The sequence below is a fragment of the Orbicella franksi genome, chromosome 4 (assembly GCF_964199315.1).
Source record: "Orbicella franksi chromosome 4, jaOrbFran1.1, whole genome shotgun sequence".
In the NCBI taxonomy this organism is placed as follows: domain Eukaryota; kingdom Metazoa; phylum Cnidaria; class Anthozoa; order Scleractinia; family Merulinidae; genus Orbicella; species Orbicella franksi.
In genome coordinates this window covers 20,944,930-20,972,366 of record NC_138148.1, presented here as the reverse complement: position 1 = coordinate 20,972,366, position 27,437 = coordinate 20,944,930, and the positions used below count along the sequence as shown (strand labels likewise).

The window sequence follows — 27,437 nt, the reverse complement described above, 5'->3', positions numbered from 1 at the left end:
GTAGTTATTGTCTTAGATTGCAATATTTGGCATAACCGACGCCGCCGAAATCACTACATCGTATTCCAGGTTCTTCTGAGATGAATGCATAGCAAACAAACACTCACATTCTAAATTCCCACAGCTTATCACATACTGTTTCATTTCTATTTGAAGCACAATGGATTTCTTTCAGAGATCAAAGCAGAAAAGATTACGCGCCGAAAGAGAAAGAGTCGTAATCTATGATCAGTGCCCTAAAACAGGAAGGAATTCACATTTCCTCCTCTAAAATTGAAAATTCACAGCTCTACAATGCGCCAAGGAAGCGCCTGCTACACAGAATAAATACTGTAACATTCAAGATTTCTTTTATTTGCAGTGCATACCTACTTACAAGTCAATTGTCTTATTACTTAAAAAATACAGAAATTTCTAAAAATGTAAAAATAAAAACGATAACAACATAAATGGCTTCTGTCTTAGATGCATTCTACTGCATTTCGCTACTATAAAACTATATAGATATATAAAAACGTTTTAAATTATGACATTATACTTTACTAGCTTCTAATTGAAACTATTAAGCTTCTGTTTTGTATTCCTGGAATTCTACTGCACAGTCAGTAACGGCCAGCAATTCTGTTTGCCAGCTTTCACATAGCTGGGATACCAGCAGTCACACCACTTTCAATACCACACTCATCAGTACCACGGCGAATCAGGAAAAACCCTGATAAATCAAACAATTACATTAACCATCACTTTTAAGACTAGGTAACTCATAACGTTATCAGTGCCGCAGAAATATAGCCACTAAATCAAAGCCAACACAATGTTAAGGAAGCAATAAAACAAAAAGGTACAAGAATTTTCAAGATTGAGAGCAATTACGAAGGGCAAACTTATATAATATAAATAAATATACAGTTCACACACAGAATGTGCAGTGAATGGTACGTGTGAAGGAGCAGGACTCTTTGACAAGACACTGTATTCTCAGAGTAAGTAAAGGTTTCATGATACAAAAATAGTCCACTCGGCTCTAAAACTCTGCTTTTTTGTGAGGATCGCTTACGTTTTAAGCTTTCTAGCGTAGTTCATGCATAGATTTAACAAAGGTTTACAGAAAAAGGTGTATTTCCTTTGCGGTTTTGAAGGTATAAAACAAGAAAGAGTTCACAACAGTAGTTACACGAAGTATACAACAACAACTTCGCGTTACAGTCAGCCATTTTTATAAATGCGCCTAACAGAGATCTATTTAAGGCTACTAACGACCCAAACAGGTCTTGGCCAATTTGAATATCAAAAAGAATCTGTCTTCGCTGTTTCTAAACATTACATATTACTATTCACCTACGACAGCGTCTACACCTGTGAAAACGCAGCTTTAATTCTACGGTTAGGCCTACCGTCTACACTACTCCGTCACGAAAACGGAGCTTTTCGTAAACGCTCTTCAAACAGGAGGAAACACCAGCTTTTCGTTTGGTGGGGACGGAAAACATTTTGAAAACGGAACTTTTCGAAAACGAAGTGCATCATTTGATTTCCCCGTCCGAGTTTTTCCTCAAACACAAACCCAAAACATGCGGTGATTGTTGCGTCTTTGAATTCCTCCGGTGTAGTGTGGACGGAAAACATTTGATGCGTTTTCGAGGAAACCTTCAATTTCAAATTCCTCCAGCGTATCGTTGAAGGGGGTGGGCGGGAGGGGTGGGGGCTTAGACATAGCCATGTATTTTACAGGGCTCATTATGCTGTCATAAAACACGACAAAAATTAAGAACACAACAGAATTTTGGAATGCTAATATAATTATCAACTATTTTTCTCAAATTCTCATCATTTTTAAGCTGTGATTAAACATGGTTTTTAATCAATCAGAGTGTGCGCAGAATTCGGCAATCTTTATTACAATTTAACCGTAACATCTGCACTTGAACTCACCATCCATTCCCCACTTAGGTCCCCACGAATTGGCACAAATCTACAACGACAATTAATGAACATTAATCTCACGTAATTTAAACGTGATTAAGAATATAAGGCACAGTTTAAACGTCGCACATTACATGTGCCGAATCAAATACTAATTTTAGTCGACTCGAATTAATAAGTTCGGCTGATTTGATTTAAACGTCGCATTTTTTGTCGAATAAAATTACTGAGCGCTAGCGACGTGTTCATTCCCAGCTGACTCCGCTACAAGTTTCCCACCAAAGCGGCTAACAATGGTAAGGAGCACATTTTGCGTTAAGACCATTCATACCTTCCAAACACCATTCGAGCAAACAAAATGGGGCGATTTATAATGCAGATAGCAGTGCATTACCTTTTAAACTCTGCTTTTCGTTTCACTCTCCTGATCAAATTCAAGTTCATAGACTTCGTTCTCCATCTTCTACATAACTTTGCAGAAGAGAAGTAAGAACCACCGCACACACTATTACACTCAACAGTGGCCATATTGCTTTCCTGCTCCGCATGTCATGTAGCACAGAGCGGTTTTTACTTGAATGCCGAAACTTAAGCTTAATTGGTTTTGCATAACTACATCACACGATCGGAGCGAAGCAAGAACCACACATATTGGCATCTTCAGCAACCTTCCTTCTACGTGATACATCTCCTGCTGCAACTGCCGCGAAAAATTCCCTTCAGCTTGTTGTGCGCATGCCATGCAGCACAAAACTGTGGAGTTATGGGCAAAATATAATTTAACATAATTTATGAATTAGATTCGGCACATGTAAAATGCGGCGCTTAAATCAACTGTCGAACTTCAGTCGTATATTCAACTACATCAGTCGAATATTCGACTGAACTCGCATTTAATTGAAATATGTCGCATTTAATTGATTTAAACGTCGCATTTTACATGCACTTAATTCAGCAATTAGATTCGGTGCATGTAAAATGCGACGTTTAAAACCGGGCCTGACTGATCAATTTAATATCCAGAATTATTATATGGCTGTGTCTCACAAGGACTGGGAACTACCGAATTCACGAATTTGATTGGCTGATATCGATATTGACCGCGGTCTAGATTTTCCCATCTAGACCGGTAAGTAAGTAAGTAAGTAAGTAAGTAAGTAAGTAAGTAAGTAAGTAAGTAAGTAAGTAAGTAAGTAAGTAAGTAAGTAACCTTTATTTAAACACGATAAGTAATTAAGCTTGCAGCTTGTGGGGTCGTGTATAAATAAACAATAAAGAATAATTACAAAATAAGAATTAAAAAAAAAAAATTTACAATGTAAGATGTAATCTAGTTTACATAAAAATTTGTAGGCATCTAGACCGGCATCTAGATTGGTTTCATTTTGCGTTGAAATTGTAGCAAACTAAAATACAAAAATGTTCACCGTTTTCTTTTACTTTCTTCTCAATCATTTACGGAAGTGCCAAAAAGCCTGATGACAAAAAAAACAAGTAAAGAGGACAAGCACATTCCGGCAGGTTTACGTTAAGCTCATCTCCGTTTGCAAGCAAAATGTCAGCAAACCAGTTACATTAAACGAATAAAAGTTTTCTTCTTTGCCATATAATAAACATCTTATTAACCGAGCTAAGTCATACAGACCTCCTGCTCGGTTAATAAGAGCTAAATAATAATAACAGTTATTCTTCGAAAGTAGAATAAACGGAAAACTACGTAGCACCATAACAGATACTAAAGTAAAGTTTGTCTTTTTGGTACTAAAATGTCTTGTGAAAAGTGCGATATGTCGGCATTACTGCTTTCATCAGCGTAAAAAAGGTGTCAAGTTTTTCAGGTGTGCAAGGACAGCAGTAGTGCCGAAACGTCGGACTCTTCATCTGACAAATTAGTGCCCAAGAAGGCAAACTCGCTTTATGTATAAAAACTAGTCTTTACTGATGCTTGAAAAGTTATTAAGCATTAAAATTCCTAGAGAAGTACAATGGAATAACGATACTAAAGGACTTACAATAAAGCGACATGAAAGAGTCAATGAATAGTAAAACTGTTGGTCCAAGTAAGAAGTCCAAATAAAGACACAGAAAATCATACCCAGTAATCAACACCTTCTTCAGAGCGGCCCCATCTACAAAACATTAACAACTAAGTATCAGTACTTCATCTAGATTGATCGTCTGGGTGTGTTCAGTTCTGAAAAGAACTGTTGTTGGTGACTGACGTTTTGATAACCAGCTGAGTGGAAGTCATCTTCAGAGGCAAGTGAATAGTGTTTTTCAGTCAGCGGTGCTGAAAATGTTCCCCAGCCTTACAACAAAACTATTTTTAAAAAAAACCTCACAATTGACCAACTGCATTGTTATAGATGTTATAGACGTTATAGACGTTATAGACTGGAAATCTTGGGAGTCAGTGAAGCTAGGTGGAACCAATTCGGGGGAACTGAGTTGGCAACAGGAGAGCTTTTCATATACTCGGGGAAAGGGAACAAAGATGATGTCCATGAGAGAGGGGTCGGTATCGTATTGTCAGGGCACGCGAAAAAGTGCTTGATGGAATGGGAACCGTTTGATGATCGCATTATTACAGCCAGAATTAACGCTAAAATTCAAAAGATCACAATCATACAGTGCTATGCTCCTACGAACAATGATGAGACATATGAGAAAGAGGAATTTTACAACAAACTGCAGGCTGTGGTCGATAAGGTTCCGAATAGAGATATCCTCATCGTAATGGGGGACTTTAGTGCAAAGGTTGGACGGAATAATGCCAGCATTGAGAGGATTATGTGAAAGGAAGGACTTGGAGATGTGAATGAAAATGGCGAAGAGTTGGTGGATTTTTGTGCATTGAACGGTCTAAGTATTGGTGGAACTCTCTTTCCCCATAAGAGGGTACATAAAGCGACGTGGATATCCCCAGATGGAGTGACTGAAAACCAAATCGATCACATTCTTATAAGTCAGCGATGAGAACTTCACTGCAGGATGTGCGCGTAAAAAGGGGAGCTACTATTGGTTCTGACCATCACCTTGTGGTGGCCTCTCTGAAGATCAAGCTGGCTGCAAGAAAGCCGTTCGTAAATACAAGATGGAAATTTGATGTCATGAAATTGAGAGACCCTGACACAAAACAGGCCTTTCAAATTGAGTTGCAAAACCGGTTTGAATCCCTATCCCTTCAAGAGGAAGGAGAAGAAATAGTAAGAAATCCAAGCGGGGATGAAGATGAACGGGCCCAAGATACTGACATCAATGCACAATGGGAGAAAACCAAGAAGATACTTGTTGATACATGTGGAAGTGTTCTCGGACGTATGAAAAGGACTCGGAAGGAGTGGCTGTCTGACGAGATTTACAGGAAGGTTGAAGAAAGACGAAAGGCGAAGCAGATACTGAATGACGCTCGAACGAGACAAGGGAAACGTGAAGCAACCAGATACTACAATGAAAAGAATAGAGAGGTTAAGAAATCTTGCCGAAGAGACAAAAGGGATTTAATTGAGAGCATTGCACGAGAAGCAGAAGACGCGGCTAACAACAATGATCTAAGAACACTATATATGACAACACGAAAACTTAGTGGGATAAGATGCAACCAGAATCGCCCAATTAGAAGTGAAGATGGAACTCTCTTGACGAAAATGGAAGATCAGCTCCAGCGATGGAAGAGGCATTTTGAATCCGTATTGAACAGACCAGCCCCAAGCCAATTACCAGATCCTCTGCCTGCAGATGTTCCCCTGAACATCGGCACAGGACCTATTTCCAAAGGAGAAATAAGATCAGCCCTCACTCAACTAAAGAATGCCAAAGCTCCAGGGATAGATAACATCCCTCCTGAAGCATTGAAGGAGGGAGGTCCTTGTACTGTGGAGGCACTGCATAGAATTTTAACCTTCGCATGGGAGAAAGGAGATTCCAGATGACTGGAAGAGAGGTCTTCTAGTAAAGCTGACAAAGAAAGGGGACCTTAGTCGGTGCGGTAACTGGAGGGGAATAATGTTGCTCTCGATACCCAGCATAGTCTTAACCCGGGTCATATTGAACCGAATGAGGGTGGCGGTTGATGAAGCCCTGAGAGATGAGCAGGTGGGATTTAGGAAGGATCGCTCCTGTACCGATCAAATTGCCACTTTGAGGATTATTGTAGAGCAATCAATCGAGTGGTCATCCCCCTGTACCTGCTATTCGTGGATTTTGAGAAAGCCTTCGATTCTTTGGATAGGGAGGCTATGTGGAGGATTCTTCGTCATTATGGCATACCCGACAAAATCATCAATATGCTCAAGGTTCAGTATCAGGGCTTTACTTGCCAAGTGCTTCATGGAGGAACTTTGACCAACCCCATCGAGGTCAAGACCGGTGTGAGACAGGGGTGCCTTCTTTCGCCGTTGCTATTCCTCATGGTACTTGATTGGGTGACGAAGAATGCATATGAGCGTAAACGTTTGGGACTCCAATGGACACTGACCCAACGCCTAGAAGACTTGGATTATGCTGATGACCTTTGCTTACTAACACACCGACTAGTTGATATGAAAGAGAAGGGAGAAAGATTACAAGAGACTGGTGGGCAAGTTGGACTCAAAATCAACATCCAGAAGACAAAGGAGATGCGAATTGGCGTGAGGCAACAAGAATCGTTGGAACTCCACGGGGAAGGTGTTGAAAGAGTGTCTGAGTTCACGTATTTGGGAAGCATCATTAGTGAAACTGGCGGAACTGATGAGGACATAACAGCCAGGATCAGGAAAGCGCAATCGACATTCTCAATGCTTATGCCTGTGTGGAAGGAAAAATGTATCAGATTGCAAACGAAGCTCAGGATTTTCTATACAAACGTGAAGTCTGCCCTTCTTTATGGTTCGGAAACATGGAGATCGACAAAACTACTGCCCAAGAAATTGCAAACCTTTATCAACAAGTGTTTAAGGAAGATCCTGAACATCCGCTGGCTAGAGGTCATTTCAAATGAAGAACTATGGGAAAGGACACGGCAAATACGTATAGAAGAAAGCATTATGAGAAGAAAATGGAGATGGATCGGGCATACGCTACGGAAGCCTGAGAATAATATCACCCGTTGCGCTCTCGAGTGGAACCCTCAGGGGTCTAGAAGAAGAGGTCGCCCAAAGCAATCCTGGAGGCGAAGTGTGATAGCTGAGCTCGCCAAGAATAAGTTCACGTGGATAGAGGCAAAGCGAACTGCCAGTAACAGAGTTAGGTGGAGATCCATGGTTGACGCCCTATGCTCCCCTTTAGGAGCGAAGATGGCCTAATGTAATTATTAGATGTTAAATTACACGTAAGGAAGTGTATTCTATGGCGGTCGATATCTTGTTTAACGCCATAAGATTAATAAAATTATGGCAGTCGTTAGACAGACAGTCACAGACACTGTAAGCTACTTAGTATTAAAAAGATGAAGCAAATTTCTCTTGAAAGTGTTCACCTGATCACAAAATAATTGTCCAACTTTTCACAGTTGACTATATCAATGTGTACATGTATGTGTGTGATGTAAATTCTGCAACACAAGGTTAAACGAACAAAACAGAAAAACAGAAACAAACCCCAGCATCTTAATGGCATGACCGCCAACTGCACCACCAGTTGTGTGTGAATACACACCACCCTGATAATTAAAAAAGTCTTGATACACCGTGAAATCCGCTGAAATAAAGAGAAAGATTATTCAGACAATTTAAAAACATTGGGCGCTTAATCCATTCAACCAAAATTGCGAATTTATCAAGAGGGAGACAAATGGTACAAAAACAATTCCTCGTGATGTTTCCGGAAAGTTCCAAGATTGTTGAATTTCCCAAATGTGAACCATTCAACAGAAAATCATTTTGAAATTCAGGAGGAAAAATCAAATGGAACGAAAATTCTCGGCAAGTAATCCAGAAACGAGCAGGTTATACTCTTTTCCAGATTACGAAAAATAGTGCTGTTCCATTCGCTGGAATTTCCCGTTGAATGGGAAGTGCCCCTTATAACCAAACACCTTGACACAACCAGAAAATATAACAAAAAGAAGATAAAAACAAATGGAATAGAAAAAAAGTAAAACTTTTATTGAGAAAAGGGATCACATCTGTTATAATTCAAAGGACCACAGATAACCTTCCAGCAATTTGGGACACTAATTTACTGTAACCTAATCACATACCATTCACAAAGAAAGGTTTAATATCATCAACACAACATATCTCTCAATCCAAATCCAATACACTAAGCACCAGGCCACAAGGCCTTCCACAAAGGAAACAAATAACTACACACACATGTTAATAAAGTTGATTTTCACAATTATAATATTTTAACAATGAATTCCATGAAAGACAACATTATAAAAACATTCTGAACGTTTTGTCCAGCACATTTCGATTAAACACCTGTGGTGATTTACTCTTCACATCCAGTACAACAAAGTGATAGCTTGTATCACAACATCATACCTTCAACAGGTCCATTTGTCATGATTTCAGTCTGAATAGCTTCCACCTCAAAAAGACAAATAACACCTTTGCTAAGTTGCAATTCAACTGTGTGTGAATAAGCTTAATATGTTTCCCAAACCCCTAAGCCACTTGAGGGAAATGTTGGGGTCAGTTTGCCTTGGGACACTTACGTAATCTAACGAATTACCTGTGTTTTACAAATGAAGTTTGGAAAAGCACTGCTATCCTTTTAAAAACGTGTTGCTGTTCCCTCTCCCGAACCCAATGCAATGTTGAATCTCAGGAAAAATTGCAGGTACTAGTTTTCGATATTGTATAAGGGGAGAGGGGAGAGGCTAGGCAGGTGAAGTTTTATTCATGTCTGGCGTGTGTACAAAAGCGTAAAAAGTGCAAATTTGTTCCAAGACTTTGGTCCATGATTGTAGTTAATATACACTGCACCAATACTTAGCTTAAATAGGGAAGAGCGGGGGGGGGGGGATAGAATAAAAATCAAAGATACTTGTAAATAGCTATTACTGGCTACCAAAAACAAATCAATAAATAATCACATAAACATGACATAGAGTTAAAATATATAAAATGAAATGAACTGTTACGATATTAGTTATGGATTTTGCTGTGGCTAACAACAGTTTTCAGTAATTTTTCACAAATTTAAGGCGGCTCTGAACCCACTCCCAGGACTGTTTTATTAACTTTTAAAAATTATAAGCTGATTGCCATCCAGTAGTAAAAAACCTGGGGTCACCAGATTCTATTTTTTGAGTTTTTTGCACTTAAAGCAAAAATCATGACTTGTTTACCAATGTTTTGACATTTGTTTGATACCATTATCAAACTAGCATCAACTGAAAAAGAATGGTGGTATTGATTCATCAAAGATGCAATACTGAAAAATGCTGGAAACCATTGTGAGTCACCTTTCAGTCAACAATTATAACACTAATAAAACTACAGTTTTACAATTAATAGTAATACACTGGGTAATGTATGTAATTATGTGTGCACAGAATCTCTATACATTCTTTTAAATGAAATAATTACACAAATTATTTTCATAGCTCAAGACCTGTAATTAAAGGATCTAAAATTTATTTATGACTAGACTATGAGTAGTCCCTCTTTCACTTAGTCCATTGTGTGTGATGCGAAAGAAAACCGCAAGGAAAAAAATGGCCATCCGAAATCCTTTTGCGCGCTCCTTGCCTCCAGGATTTCACACGGCCATTTTTTTCTAGCGGTTTTCTTTTGCGTCACGCACGATGCACTAAGTGAAAGAGGGACTACTCGTAGGCTAATTTATGACTGTTTTAAGTGGTGCTCAGTCTTCAGGTCACTGGTTCAAGGTAATTCTATTTGATTGCACCTCTCTCGGTTGTGTGGTTGATATATCGCCTGACAAACACTATTCACTTGACTCTGAAGATGACTTCCACTCAGGTTGTCGAAACGTCAGTCACCAACAACAGTTCTTTCCAGAACTATACTCACCCAGACGATCACACTATACGAACTACTGATACTCCTGGGTTCAAACCATTTACTATGATACTTTTTTTTTGGAGGTCTCCTCGTTGCTTTTTGAGTATTGTCAATACCTTTTGTTATTATTTATGTGGCAAATAAATGGCGATGATGATGATGATATAACTGAAGAAATAGACAAATATATAAGAAATAAAATAAGTAATTTTGAAGGAGAGTACTTACAGTTGGGGCCACAGCATATGCATTTTTTGTGTGGTAAGCCCTTGGCACTCCAGAACCACTAGGGCACTGAGATGTCACTGTGCCATTAAATTTGCATACTCCATCTTTTGCTGTATATGGACCATAACAATCCACAGTCAAAAGGCTGGTAATCAAAAACAAAAAGACGAATTAAGACACAGGTGAAGATATGATCCTCACAGTTATAATGATTTTACATGTAAAACTTAATAAACAATTACACAGAACCCTGAAAGGATTATCCAAGGCACTAAATGTACGTGATGCTTTATCAAACCACATATCAACATAAATACATAGTTGAACTTTGGATCATTCAAATAGTTTTTTGGACATTAATTTACCTGGGCAATCTTTGGCAAGAATTCTTATCGTCATAAATGGAGACTTGGGCATTTGTTACAGTCATTTAGGTTTTGTGCACCCCAACCAAAGAAATTGTTTTGATTTTCCAACAAACCACACACAACAAGTGGGAATTTAAATTGGCTTTAGGGTGAAATGTTTGCACCAATGTCGTACTCTGCATATGGTATTTCATTAACTGCAAATTCAGTATCTCAGATAAAAGTATTCAATGAAATGTCTTGAAATATGATTAATAACTGGCTGTTATGATTTAAGCTTACAACTAATGGTAATTTTCTTACTCATATATGGGATGTTCCTTTCCCTCCACGCATGTCCAATATACACGAACAGATACCAATCGTCAAAACACCCTCACCAATTGTACCATTGGTAAATGATCACTGTTCATCAAAGAAGCCTCACAGTTCATACCATTGGTACAAATGAAAAGCTCCTCAGTTGATTGGTGGACCATTTGTAAACTGCATCTCATTAACACTTAATATTCTAAGTCCCCACAGTGAGATGCATTTCACCAATGGAATACCAATGGCTTGAGTGCCATTCCATTGGACTCCATTTGAGCATATTGGACAACCCTCTTCCTTTCACCTATAGACTGTGTTTCAATTATAGGATGAAAATAATTATTAATCAAGCAGTCTCCTTCACACATGTAAACCAAAACAGCACTGCAGAAAGTATATTTTGCATGGTTTAATTTGTAATTTGTACAGCTGGTCAATTTGTTCACCCTGTAAGGGAGACATGATATTCATACAAGTATAATCGACCTCATATAATCATGTAGAAAAATATGATTTGCATTATTGTTTATTAGACATTGATTACTATGCAATGGAAGAGATTTTCTTGAAAATTTAACTATAAAACACTGCGACAATATGGAAAAACTTAAAACCATTTTGGTTTAAAAATGACAACACAGGGCTCAATTTGAGCCCTGTGTTGATTACACAGAAAGACTCAATTCATGCCAAACTTTTTACGTGACTCTTTGCATGTAAATATTTTATGTTATATATGTTTTAGCACTTTTCAGAATTTTTTTATCAATTTTTTTATCATTGCTTTCTTTACATTCGTGTCTCTTAGGAATTCTTTGTTTATATTTAAATTTGAACCCATTTTATTCACTCAGTTGACTTGACAGTGATGTTAAGTGAACATGGAAACGTTGGCGTTGTTTTTAAACCAAAATGGTTTTAAGTTTTTCCATATTGTCGCAGGGTTTTATAGTTACTATGCAATAAATGTAAAATCCCTGTATGAAACCCACCCAACTTCCTTCATGTAATCCCATGCCAATAACGGCCAGCCACCTTCACAACCGTCATTTCTTGTATCACAGTCAACAAGCTGCTGTGCCGACAACACCACATCAATTACATTGTTACTGACAATAGCAAATCTGTCAGACAATGCTTCTGCAAACCAAATAGTGCATCTAAGTTATTGATCTTTCAACCTATATCAGTCACTTTTTGCTTGTGTTCAACATTCTTTTTGCAACAGTTGGTCATGTGACATCCTTTTCAAGAACACACTGACTTAGTCATTGGTGATGCATAAATGTTATCAGAAATGGAAAGAACATTTACAAAGCTTACATATGTACATGCAACTTTTTAGGTTCATATCCTTTAAGAGGAAATTTTTATGGAAGTTAGAAATAAAAGGATTAGAATGAGAAGAGGATGTATTTCCCTCCAGTCATACTCCAGGGTTTTCCATACAAATTAATCCTTGTAATTTTCCAAGTTTTTTGAACTGCCATATATAAAATCTCTGCCTTTCAGTTTAGCGCCTGGAATTTTTAATTCTTCCTAACATTTCCCCATACTATCTCCAACTGTTCTATAAAAACAGCTCCCTTTTGTAGTGATCAATACTGGAAATAACTAATTAATTAATAAGGTCTTCTGGAGGGCAAAGCGTCCTTGCTTCCATGCAAAACTTTGTTATTTTTGCAATATTCAAATCGTCAACCTTACATAGCGTTGGTCTAAAAATTAGTGTGCTCACCATTTAATCATGCTCTTTCCAGTTCTGAAATTTATGTAGCTGTAGCAAAACGTTTAGAAATTATCGGTCACTTGACCAACTGCTGCAAAAGACCTATTTGGGTAAACCGTACATTGTTTGAGCATATACGTGAGAACATGAAGGTGCAAGATGATTGGACAAAGGCTATGATTGTTTAAGTACCGAAGAAGGGTGATTTGACTAAATGCGACAATCCCAGGGGAATCTCCTTACTCTCTGTACCAAGTAAGGTTCTTGGTAGGCTGGTTATTGAACATATCAAAGAGGGCATTGACCCAAAGTTGAGATGTGAGCAAGCTGGATTTTGGGAAGGGAGAGGACCTATTGGGCATGTGTTTATCCTCAGAAACATCATTAAACAGTCCATCGAGTGGCAAACACCACTGTACATCAACTTTCTGGATTTTACAAAGGTGTTTGACAGCTTGGATTGTAGCAGATTATGGAAGATTCTGGGACATTATGGGATACCAAGTGAGTTTGTAGATTTGATCAGAGCGATGTATGAGGACAGCTGCTGTAATGTCATTGATAATGGTAAGATGTCAGACTGGTTTGATGTCAAAACTGGCATTTCTCGGGACTGCATCATGTCAGGCTTTTTGTTTATTGTGGCAGTAGACTGGTTGATGACAAACACCTTAAGACAGTAACACAAACACATTAACACAGATGCAGAGGTCTTAGGTGACGTCACATTACTAGCCTGTAACTGCGCTCATATGCAGTAGAAATCAGGAAGGTTACAAGCTGTTGCAAGTTTCACTGGATTAGAATTCAACACTAAGAAAACCAAGATCATGAGGCTCAATAGTAAGTCTCAGCATCAAATCTTTATAATGGAACACCCTTGGAGGATGTGGACAAATTTGTCTACTTTAGTTCTGAGAGGAGAGGATCCAGCAGAACAGAGACAAATATCAGCAGGAGGCTATCCCTCGTTAGAGGTGCCTTTGTAAAGCTCAAACCAGTATGGAATTCAACAGCTTACCGCTACAAGACCACACTTAAAATCCTCAATGCTAATGTCCTAGCTGTTCTACTTTATATGGCACAGAAACATGGAAGATGACTGAACATGATGCCTGCCAGTTGGACAGATTCCAGAGGAGGTGCTTAAGGAAAGTTTTTTTAATCTTTTGGTCAGAAAAGATTACAAACAAAGATTTACAGAAGTTGGGATGATGCCTGTTTCTGACATGATTACAGATAAGCAGTGGAGATGGTTATGCCGTGTTCTAGGCCCTGAGAATATCAACAATGCTAAGGTGTCTTTCACATGGAGCCCTGAAGGTAGAAGAAGAAGAGGTACACCCAAGACAACTTGGCATTGAATGGTTGAGAGTGAATGGTGCAGACTTGGCTTTGCCTTGTGGACGCAGATTGAAAATATGGGGAAAGACCATGCAAGGTGAAAAGAGTTGGCATGCGCCCTTACATACCATCCTGAGGTGTTAGAAGTATAATGATGATGATGATGATGACTGCTAGTAGCAATTCTAACATGGCTACGAGGCTTTCAGGTCAGAATTGTAATTCTTTTAATGTTCTTTTCTTTCTCAATTCCCAAAAGACACTTGGATACAAAGAAAACAACTCCACATATAGACATGTGCCCCGAAAGCCTCGGAGCCATGTTAGAATATTGATATATTGAACATGGCCTACAAACGAAAAATAGCATGCATGTAATCAGGACATCAGTGTTTTCAGAATAAGCAGGTGTTGGTAACAGTCACCAGGATGAATTTGTCACAAATTCTGTTGCTGGCAATTTCAAGTATACATGTATTTTACACTTAGTTGACATATTATTTCACCCACCTGAAGCTCCAAATGCCCAGCAACTTCCACAATCTCCCTATAACACAGCAATAAACATGTATAAAAAGAATAGTCTTCATTTGGCGTAACAAATAATATGCTTGGATATAAGTTTATCCACTGACATTATCTGTTCAGGGAAGTGAACAGTTTAAAAATAATACCCTTCATTTGGCAAAACAAATAATATGCTTGCGGCCTTGGATATTTATCCAATGGCATGGACATTATCTCTTCTGAGAAGTGAACACTGGGAGCTTTGAGAACATTAATCCAAGCATATTTTTACACCAAATGGAGGCTATTGTGTCCATTATACTTCAAATTTTTTCTGCAACACGGGCCGCAGTTTTGAAACTTGGGGAAATTGAGCAAATGGAATCATGTGATGCATTTAGACCAATAGTGCACAAACAAAAATACTTGATTAAATAATGCAGTGGAAGCCCTCATAAGCAGACACCCTTAGGACGCAAAAAAGCTGTCCATAACTGGAGCTGGCTGCTTATGAGAATAGGTTCTTGTAAGTAGCCACTAGAGTTGTAAAGGAAAGATGGCCACCTACGGTAGCTAATGTCCAGCTTACAATAAACATTGGGAATGCAAAGATGCCACCAAGCTATTTTTTGTTTTATTTTATTGCTTAATTTGCATGTGCGATGCCACAATAATGGCAATAACTGCATATACACAGTACTATATACTGCAGTACTACGAGTGGCTCTTAGTGATTAAAGAACCAATCATAATTGAAAGGCCGCATGCAAGAACGTCCCCTAGATTTTTCGGCCATTTTTGAAAGTGCTTAAAACTAGCTGAATTTTGGCATGTGGGCTTCGTTTCACCTGAGAAACATTGCTCTGAAGTTTTTTTCGCTGGGTTGCTTTTCGTTCTCGAGAAATAACGTATGCAAAAAAAGGCACACAGGTTGGAAAAACCGAGTGGTTTATTGCATACGCAATATCTCAAGAACGAAGTGAACTTTAGCACGAAAACTACGGGACATTGCTTAACATACCTGAACGAAACTGCATGCGAAATTTGGAGCGTTTTCGACAAAGTTCACCTTTGATTAAAATACCTGACGCCCTTTTCCCGCCGAGTCCTTCAAATAAACAAAGCCAGGCCTTTGTTATGATAAACAGAGCCGATCCTTTGTTATAATAGCCAAGCCAAGCCTTTGTTATAAGTCGAAGTCTCGCCTCGGTTTATTATAACAAAGGATCAGCCCGCCGCAACCGCAAGGACTTTGATTTTACTTAGAAACCAGCAAAATGTCAATTTCACGCAGCTTATATAAGCTCAAATTTGTTGATTTCAGGTCAAAAGTGCTTAAAATGTTGACTCATGTTAACGCGCGATGGCAAGGATGTTGATTTCTCTTAGAAAGCAACAAAATGTCAATTTTACGCAACGTAAAAGCTCAAAAATGTCGATTTTACATCAAAAAAAGGTTTAAATGTTGATTTCATGTTAGCCTGTGACGGTAGGGATGTTGATTTCACTTAGAAAACAGCAAAATGTTAATTTTACGCAGCGTATAAACTCAAAAATGTTGATTTCAGGTCTAAATAGGTAAAAATGCTGATTTCACGTTAACGCGTGACGGAGAGGATGTTCATTTCACTTAGAAAACAGCAAAATGTTAATTTCACGCAACTTATAAGCTAAAAATTGTTGATCTCAGGTCTAAATAGGTAAAAATGCTGATTTCACGTTAACGTGTGATGGCAAGGGTGTTGATTTCACTTAGAAAACAGCAAAATGTTAATTTCACGCAACTTATAAGCTAAAAATTGTTAATTTCAGGTCTAAATAGGTAAAAATGCTGATTTCACATTAACACGTGACGGCAAGGGTGTTGATTTCACTTAGAAAACAGCAAAATGTTAATTTCACGCAACTTATAAGCTAAAAATTGTTGATCTCAGGTCTAAGTAGGTAAAAATGCTGATTTCACATCAACGCGTGACGGCAAGGGTGTTGATTTGACTTAGAAAACAGCAAAATGTTAATTTCACGCAACTTATAAGCTAAAAATTGTTAATTTCAGGTCTAAATAGGTAAAAATGCTGATTTCACGTTAACGCGTGATGGCAAGGATGTTGCTTTCACCAGCTTTCACTTAGAAAACAGCGAAATGTTAATTTCACGCAACTTATAAGCTGAAAATTGTTAATTTCAGGTCTAAATAGATTAAAATGTTGATTTCACGCAACGCGTGATGGAAAAGATGTTGATTTCACTTAGAAAACAGCAAAATGTTAATTTCACGCGACGTATAAGCTCAAAAATGTTGATTTCAGGTTTAAATAGGTAAAATATGGCAGCCGGAAAATAGTGTTAACATCTGGAACTTACTTTGGTTATCTGGGACAATGATTATCTGCACTGCACAAATAAACATCAAATAAGCACTTTTCCAGATACAGCAACATCTTAAATGGCTAAAAATCACGAGATAAATACACATTTTTCAACAAACGCGATGGTAGCTTTATGTCACGCACCGCCTAACAGATTAACAAATTAACCCTTCTGCGCAACGTACGGGTCTCCATACATCTGCATGTCCGCTGATCCCAGAAGTTCAAAACGCTACAAATCATGCCGATATGAAATAAAATCAATGCAACCTGGATCACAGATCTATGTTACAATCGATCGCTACTTGTTGGCCATTATTATCTTTAAATGAAAAAAGCCGAAACAATCTAGTTACCAGTTCGAGAAACGCGAGCAGAACGTGATCGCAATGCATGCCGGGAAGGGTCTTTACACCTTGTGCGCAGGAAAACTTGGCGGTCGATACAAGACAAATTTTATCACTCAAAAACCAGTTCTCGCTTTCCAAACTTTGATACTAGCAACGCTTGGCAAATGGGCCACAACTCACAAGAGGGTATTTTTCTTGGGCAAGAACTGCTCTTGGACTTTGCTGCCTGGCTCGATCTGACTTCGAACGTCGATAACACGATTACCAGCTACCTTCGAAGTTTCAGAACACATTTTGATTCTTTAAAATGTGCTGATGACTTACGGGTTTATCGAGGCTTTATGATGCCTCTCAACCACTAGGCAGGCACACAAGGTACTTTAACACAATGCTTAAGATATTAGTTGACAGAGCTCTAATGCGGCACATCTCTTTTTCGTGCGATGGTATTTTGTTTGCCGCTCGATCGATTCACGTGTTGTGTTTACGTCACAATAACCGATGTAAACAATCTGTTCCCAGATTTCCGCTCTATATACTATTTTCCTTTGACTTTAAGACAGCTAAGATTCAGTGGAATACACTATAAACAGTCTGCCTGTTTGCTGTTCAACAAAATAATAAGGTTTCTTTTGTTTTTTGTTCAACAAGAGATCTCCAAAAGATGCCGCTTGGAAAACTGAGCTTTTTGCATACGTTATTTCTCGAGAACGAAGAGCGCCCCAGCCAAAAAAAATTCAGAGCAATATTTCTCAGGTACAACGAAGCCTACATGCCAAAATTCAGCTATTTTTGAACACTTTCAAAATGGTCAAAAAATCTAGGGGACATTCTTGCACGCGGCCTTTCAATTGCTGCCAGCATTAACATTAGCATCAACAGTCTAGCTGCAGCAAAAAGCACTGATACAGTTTACAAAATTTAATGTTTTTAAGTATCTTTCAAAGTCAGGCCCAATTTATTTCAAGTGTCCATTTACAGAAGCTTAAAAACAAAGGAAAAGTCTAGATCGTAAGCCCACCAAGTGTCTGCGGCCGCTTACAAGAATGTCCACTTACAGGAATGAGTAATTTAACACAGTGTTTGGGAGTTTAAATTGGATTTTGTGAAGGCGGTGGTTAGGAGAGCTCTCCACTTACGAAAGTGTCTTTTAAGAGAGCTTCCACTGTAGTTAGTGTTTCCTTTAAGAAGCTCTGCTCCCTACAATTTAAGTGGCTCTGGCCAAAGTAAATGTTACCTGATCTCTTATATCATGAATGGACCCAGGCCACTTTTGGCGTGCATCAAAGCTGTCTGGAATGTCACTGGCTACATCTTTTTTAAGAACCTTTGGAGGAGAGTCTTTGGGCCATGCACCATAACTGCCAAGCATATGTTTGACGTCTGCCCAGTCCATACCTGCAAACTGCTTGTAAACAGTAGCCTCCCACCTATTCATAAAACATTCACTTAGATAAGTTATAAATCAATTCACTGTGTGAATGAAAAGCTTATGTGTATTGTTCTGTCTTGGAAATTGGACGTGTATGTAATGGTAATAATTAAATTCCACAGTACTATTAATACAACTGACAATCTGTAAAAGATAAAAGTCAGGTTTAATTCCATTCCTTTGAAAACCCTCCAAGTTACGACCATTCAAGTCACCCATGGCGATTAGAATTTTGGAGATGGTGACTAACTTGAAATGGAAGTTGCCAGCCCGGCAACTAAAATCAATGTGACAAAATTGAGAGCTTGGGCAGACCATCATCCAGTCTGAAAAAATCCTCTGAGCATTATGAATTTGCTTGTGAAAATAAGTTCTTCTGCCATTTTAACTTTAGCATATGATAATTTTTATTTTACCCTTGAGAATAAGATAACAAGTTAGAGTGATCTGATAATTTCCCTTCAAAAAGAAGCAACAATGCAAAAGCTCAGAAATAGCTGATAATGGAAAGGTAGACAGTGATCAGATTAATTGAAGAAGCTAGTCATAAAAGGGGATAAGTGACGATTTTGGTTGCTTTTCTTTTTTCTTGCTCCAAATTAGCTGAATTTTTGCATGTGGTCTTCAATGTAATAGAAAAACCTGGTTCTGTATTTTTGTCGCTGGTTTTTGCTTTGTTTTCGAGTTAAAACGTAGGCAAAAAACTTGGCTTTTCCTAGCCATGTCTTTAGGAGTTTATTTGTTGAACAGCAAACAGGCAGACTGTTTATAGTGTATGAAGTCAAAACCAAATGCCACAGCATATAGAGCGGAAATTTGGGAACGGATTGTTTACACCGGTTATTGTGATGTGAACAAAACACGTGAATCGATCGAGCATCAAACGAAATGCCATCAAACAAAAAAGAGATGTAGTTCGTATAGTGTGATCGTCCGGGTGAGTGTAGTTCTGAAAAGAACTGTTGTTGGTGACTGACGTTTTGACAACCTGAGCAGAAGTCATCTTCAGAGTCAAGTGAATAGTGTTTGTCAGTCGATGATCTTATAAGTCTGGTCCGTTGAACGTGATTGGTCAGTATAGCCATGATGGTATTGGCTGAAAGACTCGTGTAAAGTTTGTCATCAGTCATTGGTGGGTTTCGATCCGTCTATTGTTAGTCAAGTAGGTCGGTTTTGGTCCGTGTATTGTTAAGTTGGTCTGTTAGAAGTCCGTTTGTCGGTTTCGTTTCTGTCGTGGATAAGTCGTTTGTAAGGCGCCGGTAGTTGTTGACATCTGTTAAGAGGCGTTTGTTCTAGGTTAGTGTACCAGCTTTCCAGAGTCAGTCGTTGAAAATAGTTTGTACTGTAGGTTAAGCACTGAGCAGAGTCCCAGTCAATGTTGTGGTTTGTCAGTTGATGATGTACAGCAATGTGATTGTTGGTATCACCATTTCTCGTGGCTCGTTTGTGTTCAGTCAGTCTCGTGTTAAGGTTTCTGCCAGTCTCACCAATGTAGGAAGCCTGGCAGTCGGAGCATTTGATCTTGTAAACTGCTCCCTGTCTGTCGTTAGGTTCGTCTCTGTCTTTCACGTTGGTCAGTAAGTGTCGTAACGTAGTTGTAGGTTTGTGGGCTACACGAATGTTGTAGGGCTGTAGGATCCGCGAGATGGTCTCAGAAGTGCCCTTAATGTAAGGTATAGTCACTGTAGTAACAGGCGTAGGGTTCCTGTTCGTAGTGTCAGCTTCAGTAGGTCGGTAAATGTTTCGTCTAATAAAGTCAGCGTTGTAGCTGTTTTTGTGAAAAACACGTTCAAGGTATCTGTTTTTGTCACGTAAGCTGTCCGGTGTGTCACAAACTAGTTGCGCTCGTCTCGTCAAAGTCTTTATAGTGATGGCTTTGTGTGAAGTCGGGTTGTAGGATGATTCGTCAAGTAATCTGTCGGTATGCGTCGGTTTTCTGTACACTGTCGTTCGTAGTTCGTTGATGTGCCACATTAGAGCTCTGTCAACGAATATCTTAAGCATTGTTTTAAAGTACCTTGTGTGCCTGCCTGGTGGTTGAGAGGCATCATAAAGCCTCGATAAACCCGTAAGTCATCAGCACATTTTAAAGAATCAAAACATGTTCTGAAACTTCGAAGGCAGCTGATATACCGTAATCGTGTTATCGGCGTTCGAAGTCAGATCGAGCCAGGCAGCAAAGTCCAAGAGCAGTTCTTGCCCAAGAAAAATACCCTCTGGTGAGTTGTGGCCCATTTGCCAAGCGTTGCTAGCGTCAAAGTTTGGAAAGCGAGAACTGGTCTTAGAGTGATAAAATTTGTCTTGTATCGACCGCCACGTTTTCCCGTGCACGAGGTGTAAAGACCCTTCCCGGCATGCATTGCGATTACGTTCTGCGGACGTTTCTCGAACTGGTAACTAGATTTAAACATAATAATGGCCAGCAAGTGGCGATCGATTGTAACAGATCTGTGATCCAGTTTGCGTTGATTTTATTTCAAATCGGCATGATTTGTAGTGTTTTGAGCTTCTGGGATCAGGGGACGTGCAGATGTATGGAGACCCGTACGTTGCGCAGAAGGGTTAATCTGTTAATCTGTCAGCCCTATTTATAGAGCGTTTTCACGTGGAGTCATCAAATTCTTAAATCCAAAACTAAAACAGCCACCAAAGTTGTTATCCTCATCAGGCATAAGAGGTACCAGCACATTTTGAACTTGGAAGTTATGGCGGTGCGTGACATAAAGCTACGATCGCGTTTGTCGAAAACTATGTTTTATCTCGTGATTTTTTAGCCATTTAAGACATTGCCATATTTGGAAAAGTGCTTATTGAAATGTTTATTTGTTTCATTTTATTTTTATTTACACCTTTTTTTGACCTGAAATCAACATTTTTGAGCTTATACGTTGCGTGAAATTACCATTTTCAGGAGCCCATCATGGGCTCCTACCATTTTGCTGTTTTCTAAGTGAAACCAACATCCTTGCCGTCACGCGTTAACGTCAAATCAACATTTTAACCTATTTAGACTTGAAATCAACATCATTGAGCTTATGCGCTGTGTGAAATTACCATTTTGCTGTTTTCTAAGTGAAATTAACATCCTTGCTGTCACGCGTCAACGCGAAATCAACATTTTAACCTATTTAGACTTGAAATCAACATCACTGAGCTTATGTGCTGCGTGAAATTGACATTTCGCTGGTTTCTAAGTGAAACCAACATCCTTGCCATCACGCGTTAACATCAAATCAACATTTTAACCTATTTAGACCTGAAATCAACATCATTGAGCTTATGCGCTGCGTAAAATTGACATTTTGCTGGTTTCTAAGTGAAACCAACATCCTTGCCGTCACGCGTTAACGTGAAATCAACATTTAAACCTTTTTTGACCTAAAATCAACATTTTTAAGCTTATACATTGCATGGAATTGACATTGTGCTGGTTTCTAAGTGAAATCAACCTCCTTGCCGTCACGCGTTAACGTGAAATCAACATTTAAACCTTTTTTGACCTAAAATTAACATTTTTGAGCTTATACGTTGCGTGAAATTGACATTTTGCTGCTTTCTAAGTGAGATCAAAGTCCCTGCGGTTGCGGCGGGCTGATCCTTTGTTATGATAAACCGAGGCGAGACTTCGACTTATAACAAAGGATCGGCTCTGTTTATCATAACAAAGGCCCAGCTTCGTTTATTTGCAGCCTTGGCGGGAAAAGGGCGTTAGGTATTTTAATCAAAAGTGAACTTTGTTGAAAACGCTCCAAATTTCGCATAGAGTTTTGTTTAGGTATGTTTAGCAATGTCCCGTAGTTTTTCCGCTAAACTTTGCTTCGTTTTCAGGATATTACGTATGCAAAAAACCACTCGGTTTTCCTAGCGGCGTCGTTATAAAGCGAAGCAAAAACCAGTGGCAAAAATACAGGAACACGTTTTTCTATTACATTGAAGACCACATGCAAAAATTCAGCTAATTTGGAGCAAGAAAAAAGAAAAGCAACCAAAATCGTCACTTATCCCCTTTTATGACTAGCTTCTTCAATTTGTAAATGTATCAATTTTGAGAAGAACATCTTGTAACTGAGTAGAAGCAAAAAAACTAGACAAGCAAAATTGTTTAGTGATCAATAGTGTGAACATTTGCTGTAATTGATTCCTTAACCCACTGATGCCTGTGCTGGCCATAACCATGGTTTGGGGGTGGGGTCTGGGTTATGCCCCCTAGAAAATTTTGAAATCCTAGACTTGCAGAGAGGCATTTTCCTCCAATTTGGAGCACAAAAACGGATAAATCAGTTTTCATAATATTTTACTGATTACATAACAAGTTGTTATCACAAAAATTTCTATTCAGTATTCCATAATTACTGGCTTCAATAGGTTTCTAGCAAAAAACAAACTTGCAAGAGTTTTTTTTTTAATTCTCTGCTTCTCTACCATCAATGAACAAATGTGCTGTTGGCAAACCACATGAGCAGAGTTCTGCATCTATACCCCAAAAGAGAGTTACATGTACGCATGTAATGTGCAAGTTGGCTTCTTTCCATTGCTTTAAAAAGGAATTAATAGCAGAGATTAGAAAACAGCCCTAAGAAAATATGCGTGCTAATTGGCTAAAAATCGTGTTTCTGTATGTAACTCAATAGAAACACAGAACTAGCACGAGCTGTTGATGTAATGATGGCACAAGCAGAGACAATTTACATTTTGATGATCAAAGTAAACAACTTGTTTTCCTTTTGACAGACAATTAAAGAGCCACAAACAGAAAAAAAAAAGAACATTCCCAAGCATAATGTATTTCCGAGACTATTTTGCTACTTTCATTATAAATTTTATCTAGCGATGAACCATGAACCAGCGAGTTCCACGGTAAGTGGATTTCAAGGCCAGTTTCAGACCATTTACTCTTGTGGGGAAATGCGAAGTACATTTAATATTTCATATAATGCAAAAAAGGTATTTTAATGTCGAGGAAAAGGTCGTTGTTATTCATCGTGGTAGATGCAATAATAAAGTGTATTATCGTTTGTCTTACGCACTGTCTTTAAGTGGGACACGACACTTTGGTCAAACTTAGTGCGACCAAAGGACACCGTCAACCCGGCTAAACAAGATGGTGTTGTCTACAGGATTCCCTGTGAGTGCAGCAAAGTCTACATTGGGGAAACAGGGAGATCTATGCAGGAGAGGATCAAAGAACACAACAGGGATATACGACTCACCCGTACCCAGACTTCCGCCGTTTCTGAACACAGCGATGAGACCGGCCACTATCCTATCTGGAATGAGGTCAAGTTTATTGATCAAGATCCTCACTGGTACACAAGTAGGGTCAAGGAAGCTATTCCCATAAGACTTCACCCTAATAACATCAACAGGGATAGTGGAATTGAAATTCCTGAAGCATGGATGCCCACGATCAAAAAACACAACAACAGGAGAATGGTACAACAGCGGACCACTGAGGGAACAGTTACTCGCCGGAACAATGGAACAATAGGAGGATCGAAATGCACCAATCACAGCCGACCTTTGTGAATAAATGATACCGTGCAATCAGTCGACCTTATCACCTTAAGAAGACTAGCAGTAAGCAGTCGAAACTTTTGTTGAAGTTTCCTTATATAGATAACCGAGTACATGTATTTCACCTGTCCTTAGCAAAATTATTCTCAACAAACTATTTACTCCGCATTTCACAGTGCTGTTTTGACACCAAAAATAAATAAAGTCTTTCAATATATTGCAACTCAAATTTCACGTGAAACTCTTCTCCAGCAGAGCAGAAAAATATTGAGTTATTTGCCATGTACTTTTGACAAATTTCAAGTGGGCTTTCATGCATAACAAGTTTTCATAATGCATAATTGAGAAAATTTACTTTGCAATTTGAAGATACAAGAGAGATACAAACACCTATAATAACTGGTAAAATTGTGTTTTCTATGACTTGAAATAAACTCAGTTTTTTAGAAGAATGTTAGCCTCAGGGAAATAGTATGGGACAGCAACTATTTAAATTATTGATGAAGCAGCCCAGTAAAGCTCTGTTTATAGCTGGTCAGTTTGCCCGGTGCCCAGCTCTTAATGAAACCCCTGTGTTGCAAATGCCTTTTTGAGTAGACTGGAGCTAATTGAGCTCATATTCAGGCTGAAAATGTCCAAAATGTAAAATAATACTCAACAAATGTTGACAGTTTTTGTCACACAATTTCCTGTTTCTTTACTTTTGTCATGCAATCTTCCTTATGCAATTGTCTTGTTATTTGCACCAAATTACTTTGTTATTTCTTAGCTAAGTTAGTTTATTTTGCTTATTATACTCTTTATTAGCATTAGGCTTATTTTAGTTTGTTTATTGTATTTCAGTGTCACTCGTTCCCGTTTATTTTGTTCCTGTAGTTATTTTCTCCACTATTTTTGTCACTAAGCTCATAAATCGTACACTCATATCTGTCGTTGCTACATCGACCGTTTTGGCCGTCTTACACAAGAGTCAACAAGAAGATCTGTTAGATCTTATAACCGCGCTTTTAAAATTTAACTGTTTGCTTAGCACTACCGTCGGAACGCAGTGCACATTCCAAAGCGGTCATTGATGATTCTTTTCTTACCATAGACATCACATCACTTGATCAACAAAAACTGTATTATTGCACCATCAGTGGTAGCCATTGACAAATCTCCGATGATGTAATGGTCTTAATCTAGAACTTTCTTCGGGATATGTATGGGCATGAACAATATGAACGACACAATAATAACACTATTAACAACAGCTTTCTTTCTTAAAAGTCATGATTAAATTTAATTGGTGTTTTCCACGAGTAAAGGGCTAGCAAAGTAGTCACACAAGTCATATAAAAAAAAACCCTATCCTGACCGATGTATCGATTTTGGTCACTCCAGTGACCACAGATTGAAAATGTGACAGAAAATTGGCGTTACTTTTGATTCTCACCAAATTTGTCATATCCCCCCCACGGGAGAATCTTGTTAAGTTAACTAATTTAGTATGCAAGCCACCGTAATGGCGGTCGCAGTCGGCGAAATGTTTATTTGCTCAAAATTGGGGCAAAATCTTTCGGAGATGGAAATCAGGACATTTGTAAGGATACAGAAAGTAATTTGGGACCGGTTGCTGGCTTCTAAGGCTGAATTTATCCAGAAGTAAGCTGTATTTTCGTTTTCGTGCCGAAAGCCATGCAATGAAATATTATCGGCTTGTTCTGCTGTCTTGTTCTGTTTTTCTCTTGGTCTGTTTTGTAGCCCGCCGAAGCCAGTCTTTCGTCTAAATCAGTTGAAAAAAGTTCGAAAAAGATGTTCCCAGTCACGTTTAAGCTCGCAGGCGATAATTCTGGAGTTTTTTGGCCGAAACGTCGGCTTTGTTATGTTGGTGTTTTTCGGTTGCTATGGGCGACCGTTGCTTCCTTTGTTAGGTCAAGTCTGGGGAGTGAGGTCACAAAAAAATTCTAATTAATTCTGGTTTTGTTCGATTTCGCTGAAATTTTAACACGATAAAGCTGGATTGTTAAGGAATAGATTTACCGTCTGCCGATGTGTGGTAGCTATTAACGCTGAAGTGTTATATCGCTTCGAAGTCAGGGTTTTGAAGAGATTTTTTTTGCAACGTGTAGGTTCGGCATGATTTTGTAATCGGAAGTTTCGGTTGACCCCGAAGGAAAAAATATCCGGAAAAGGTCATTTCAACGACGATTCAAACGAATATAAATATGTATATGTTCCGAGGTAAATTTCTGGTGAAAGAATATAATTTTTGACGAGCGCTGGGTTTTTAATTTTTTCCCGTGAAAGATGAGATTTATTAATGTTTCAACAGCTTTTGGCGAGTAAACATCACAGGTTGCGGGACTCAAAATTTGGCCGAGTGGAAGCTTGGGTCTGCTCGCACAGAAGTCGAAAAAAAAAAAACCACGGGTAAACCATGAACCGCACTCGGCCCATGGCCGCGCGGTTAAAAAAAAACCACGGGTAAACCATGAACTGCACTCGGCCCATGGGCGCGCGGTTAATAACATAGTGCAAAAGACTGGGAAAGCTCCTAAGCTACGCATTTACGCATTGCAGACCTATTTTTAGGCGCTGGAGTGATTCAGCATCTTTGCAAGCAAGGAAATCAGCTACAGGACATTATCATAGATGTAGAAACGTGCAGCTACCAGATTCTGCCTAACGTAAGGCTTAGATATGCTTTTGAACTTGGTACATTCTTAGAACGTTTGCTAAACTAAGCTTGAGCTGAAATGTAAAGTTTTATGAAACACACTTAATTGGCGAGTACTTCTAACTGCTTCTAAGCTTTTGTTTTACACTTACCCCACATTTAAAGTGTTGATCGTGTTTACCATCTCCGCAGATGAAACTTGTAACTCTCCATGCTTCCCCAAAGCGGTGCAAACAAACCCCAGCAACAGATAACCCACCAGACGATCCATTCTGCTAACAGTCCACTCGAATTAATGCAGGCGCTGCTTACACGGAAACTCGAAATATGCAGACAGTCACAAATGAAAGCTCCTGACAGTCACGAGGTGTGTCACATGCATATCGGCCGGGCATATCGGCTGACGGAAGTTGTAAACGTCAACTCCAAACCTAAGGAACGTGAACCACTACGACGGAAGGATTCCCTCGACGAAGAAAAACTGGACAAGTTCACACTTGCCCATGACGAGTTTGTCGGGGAGGGTAGAGGTGGACGAGTATCTAGGAGGAGAGGCTGATGGACCCCGAGCAGTTGTCATTATTAGCAGCAAAATAGGATAAAACAACGGGACAAATGCATGGTATTTCTCAGAATGTTTATTTCTAATTCAATACTGATTGCACTTAATACAAAGAGACTCCTCTTTACCGGCAGTTGAGCAGTCGATACGGGAATGTGTTTTACCCTACCCCACCCTCAGTG

At 38.9% G+C, this 27,437-nt stretch overlaps 1 protein-coding gene across 1 annotated transcript; it reads right to left on the bottom strand.

Annotated features, from left to right (window-relative positions):
* Positions 1-324: 324 nt before the first annotated feature.
* Positions 325-26,974, bottom strand: LOC145483690 (uncharacterized). Its single transcript, XM_081462232.1, has 10 exons — positions 26,846-26,974; positions 18,326-18,518; positions 14,373-14,409; positions 11,782-11,929; positions 10,110-10,254; positions 8,394-8,439; positions 7,503-7,602; positions 4,019-4,052; positions 1,933-1,972; positions 325-712 (listed from the first exon to the last, which is right to left on the bottom strand). The coding sequence occupies exons 1-10, from the start codon at positions 26,962-26,964 to the stop codon at positions 636-638; spliced, it is 939 nt and encodes a 312-aa protein (XP_081318358.1). The 5' UTR covers positions 26,965-26,974; the 3' UTR covers positions 325-635.
* Between the last annotated feature and the right edge of the window lie 463 nt (positions 26,975-27,437).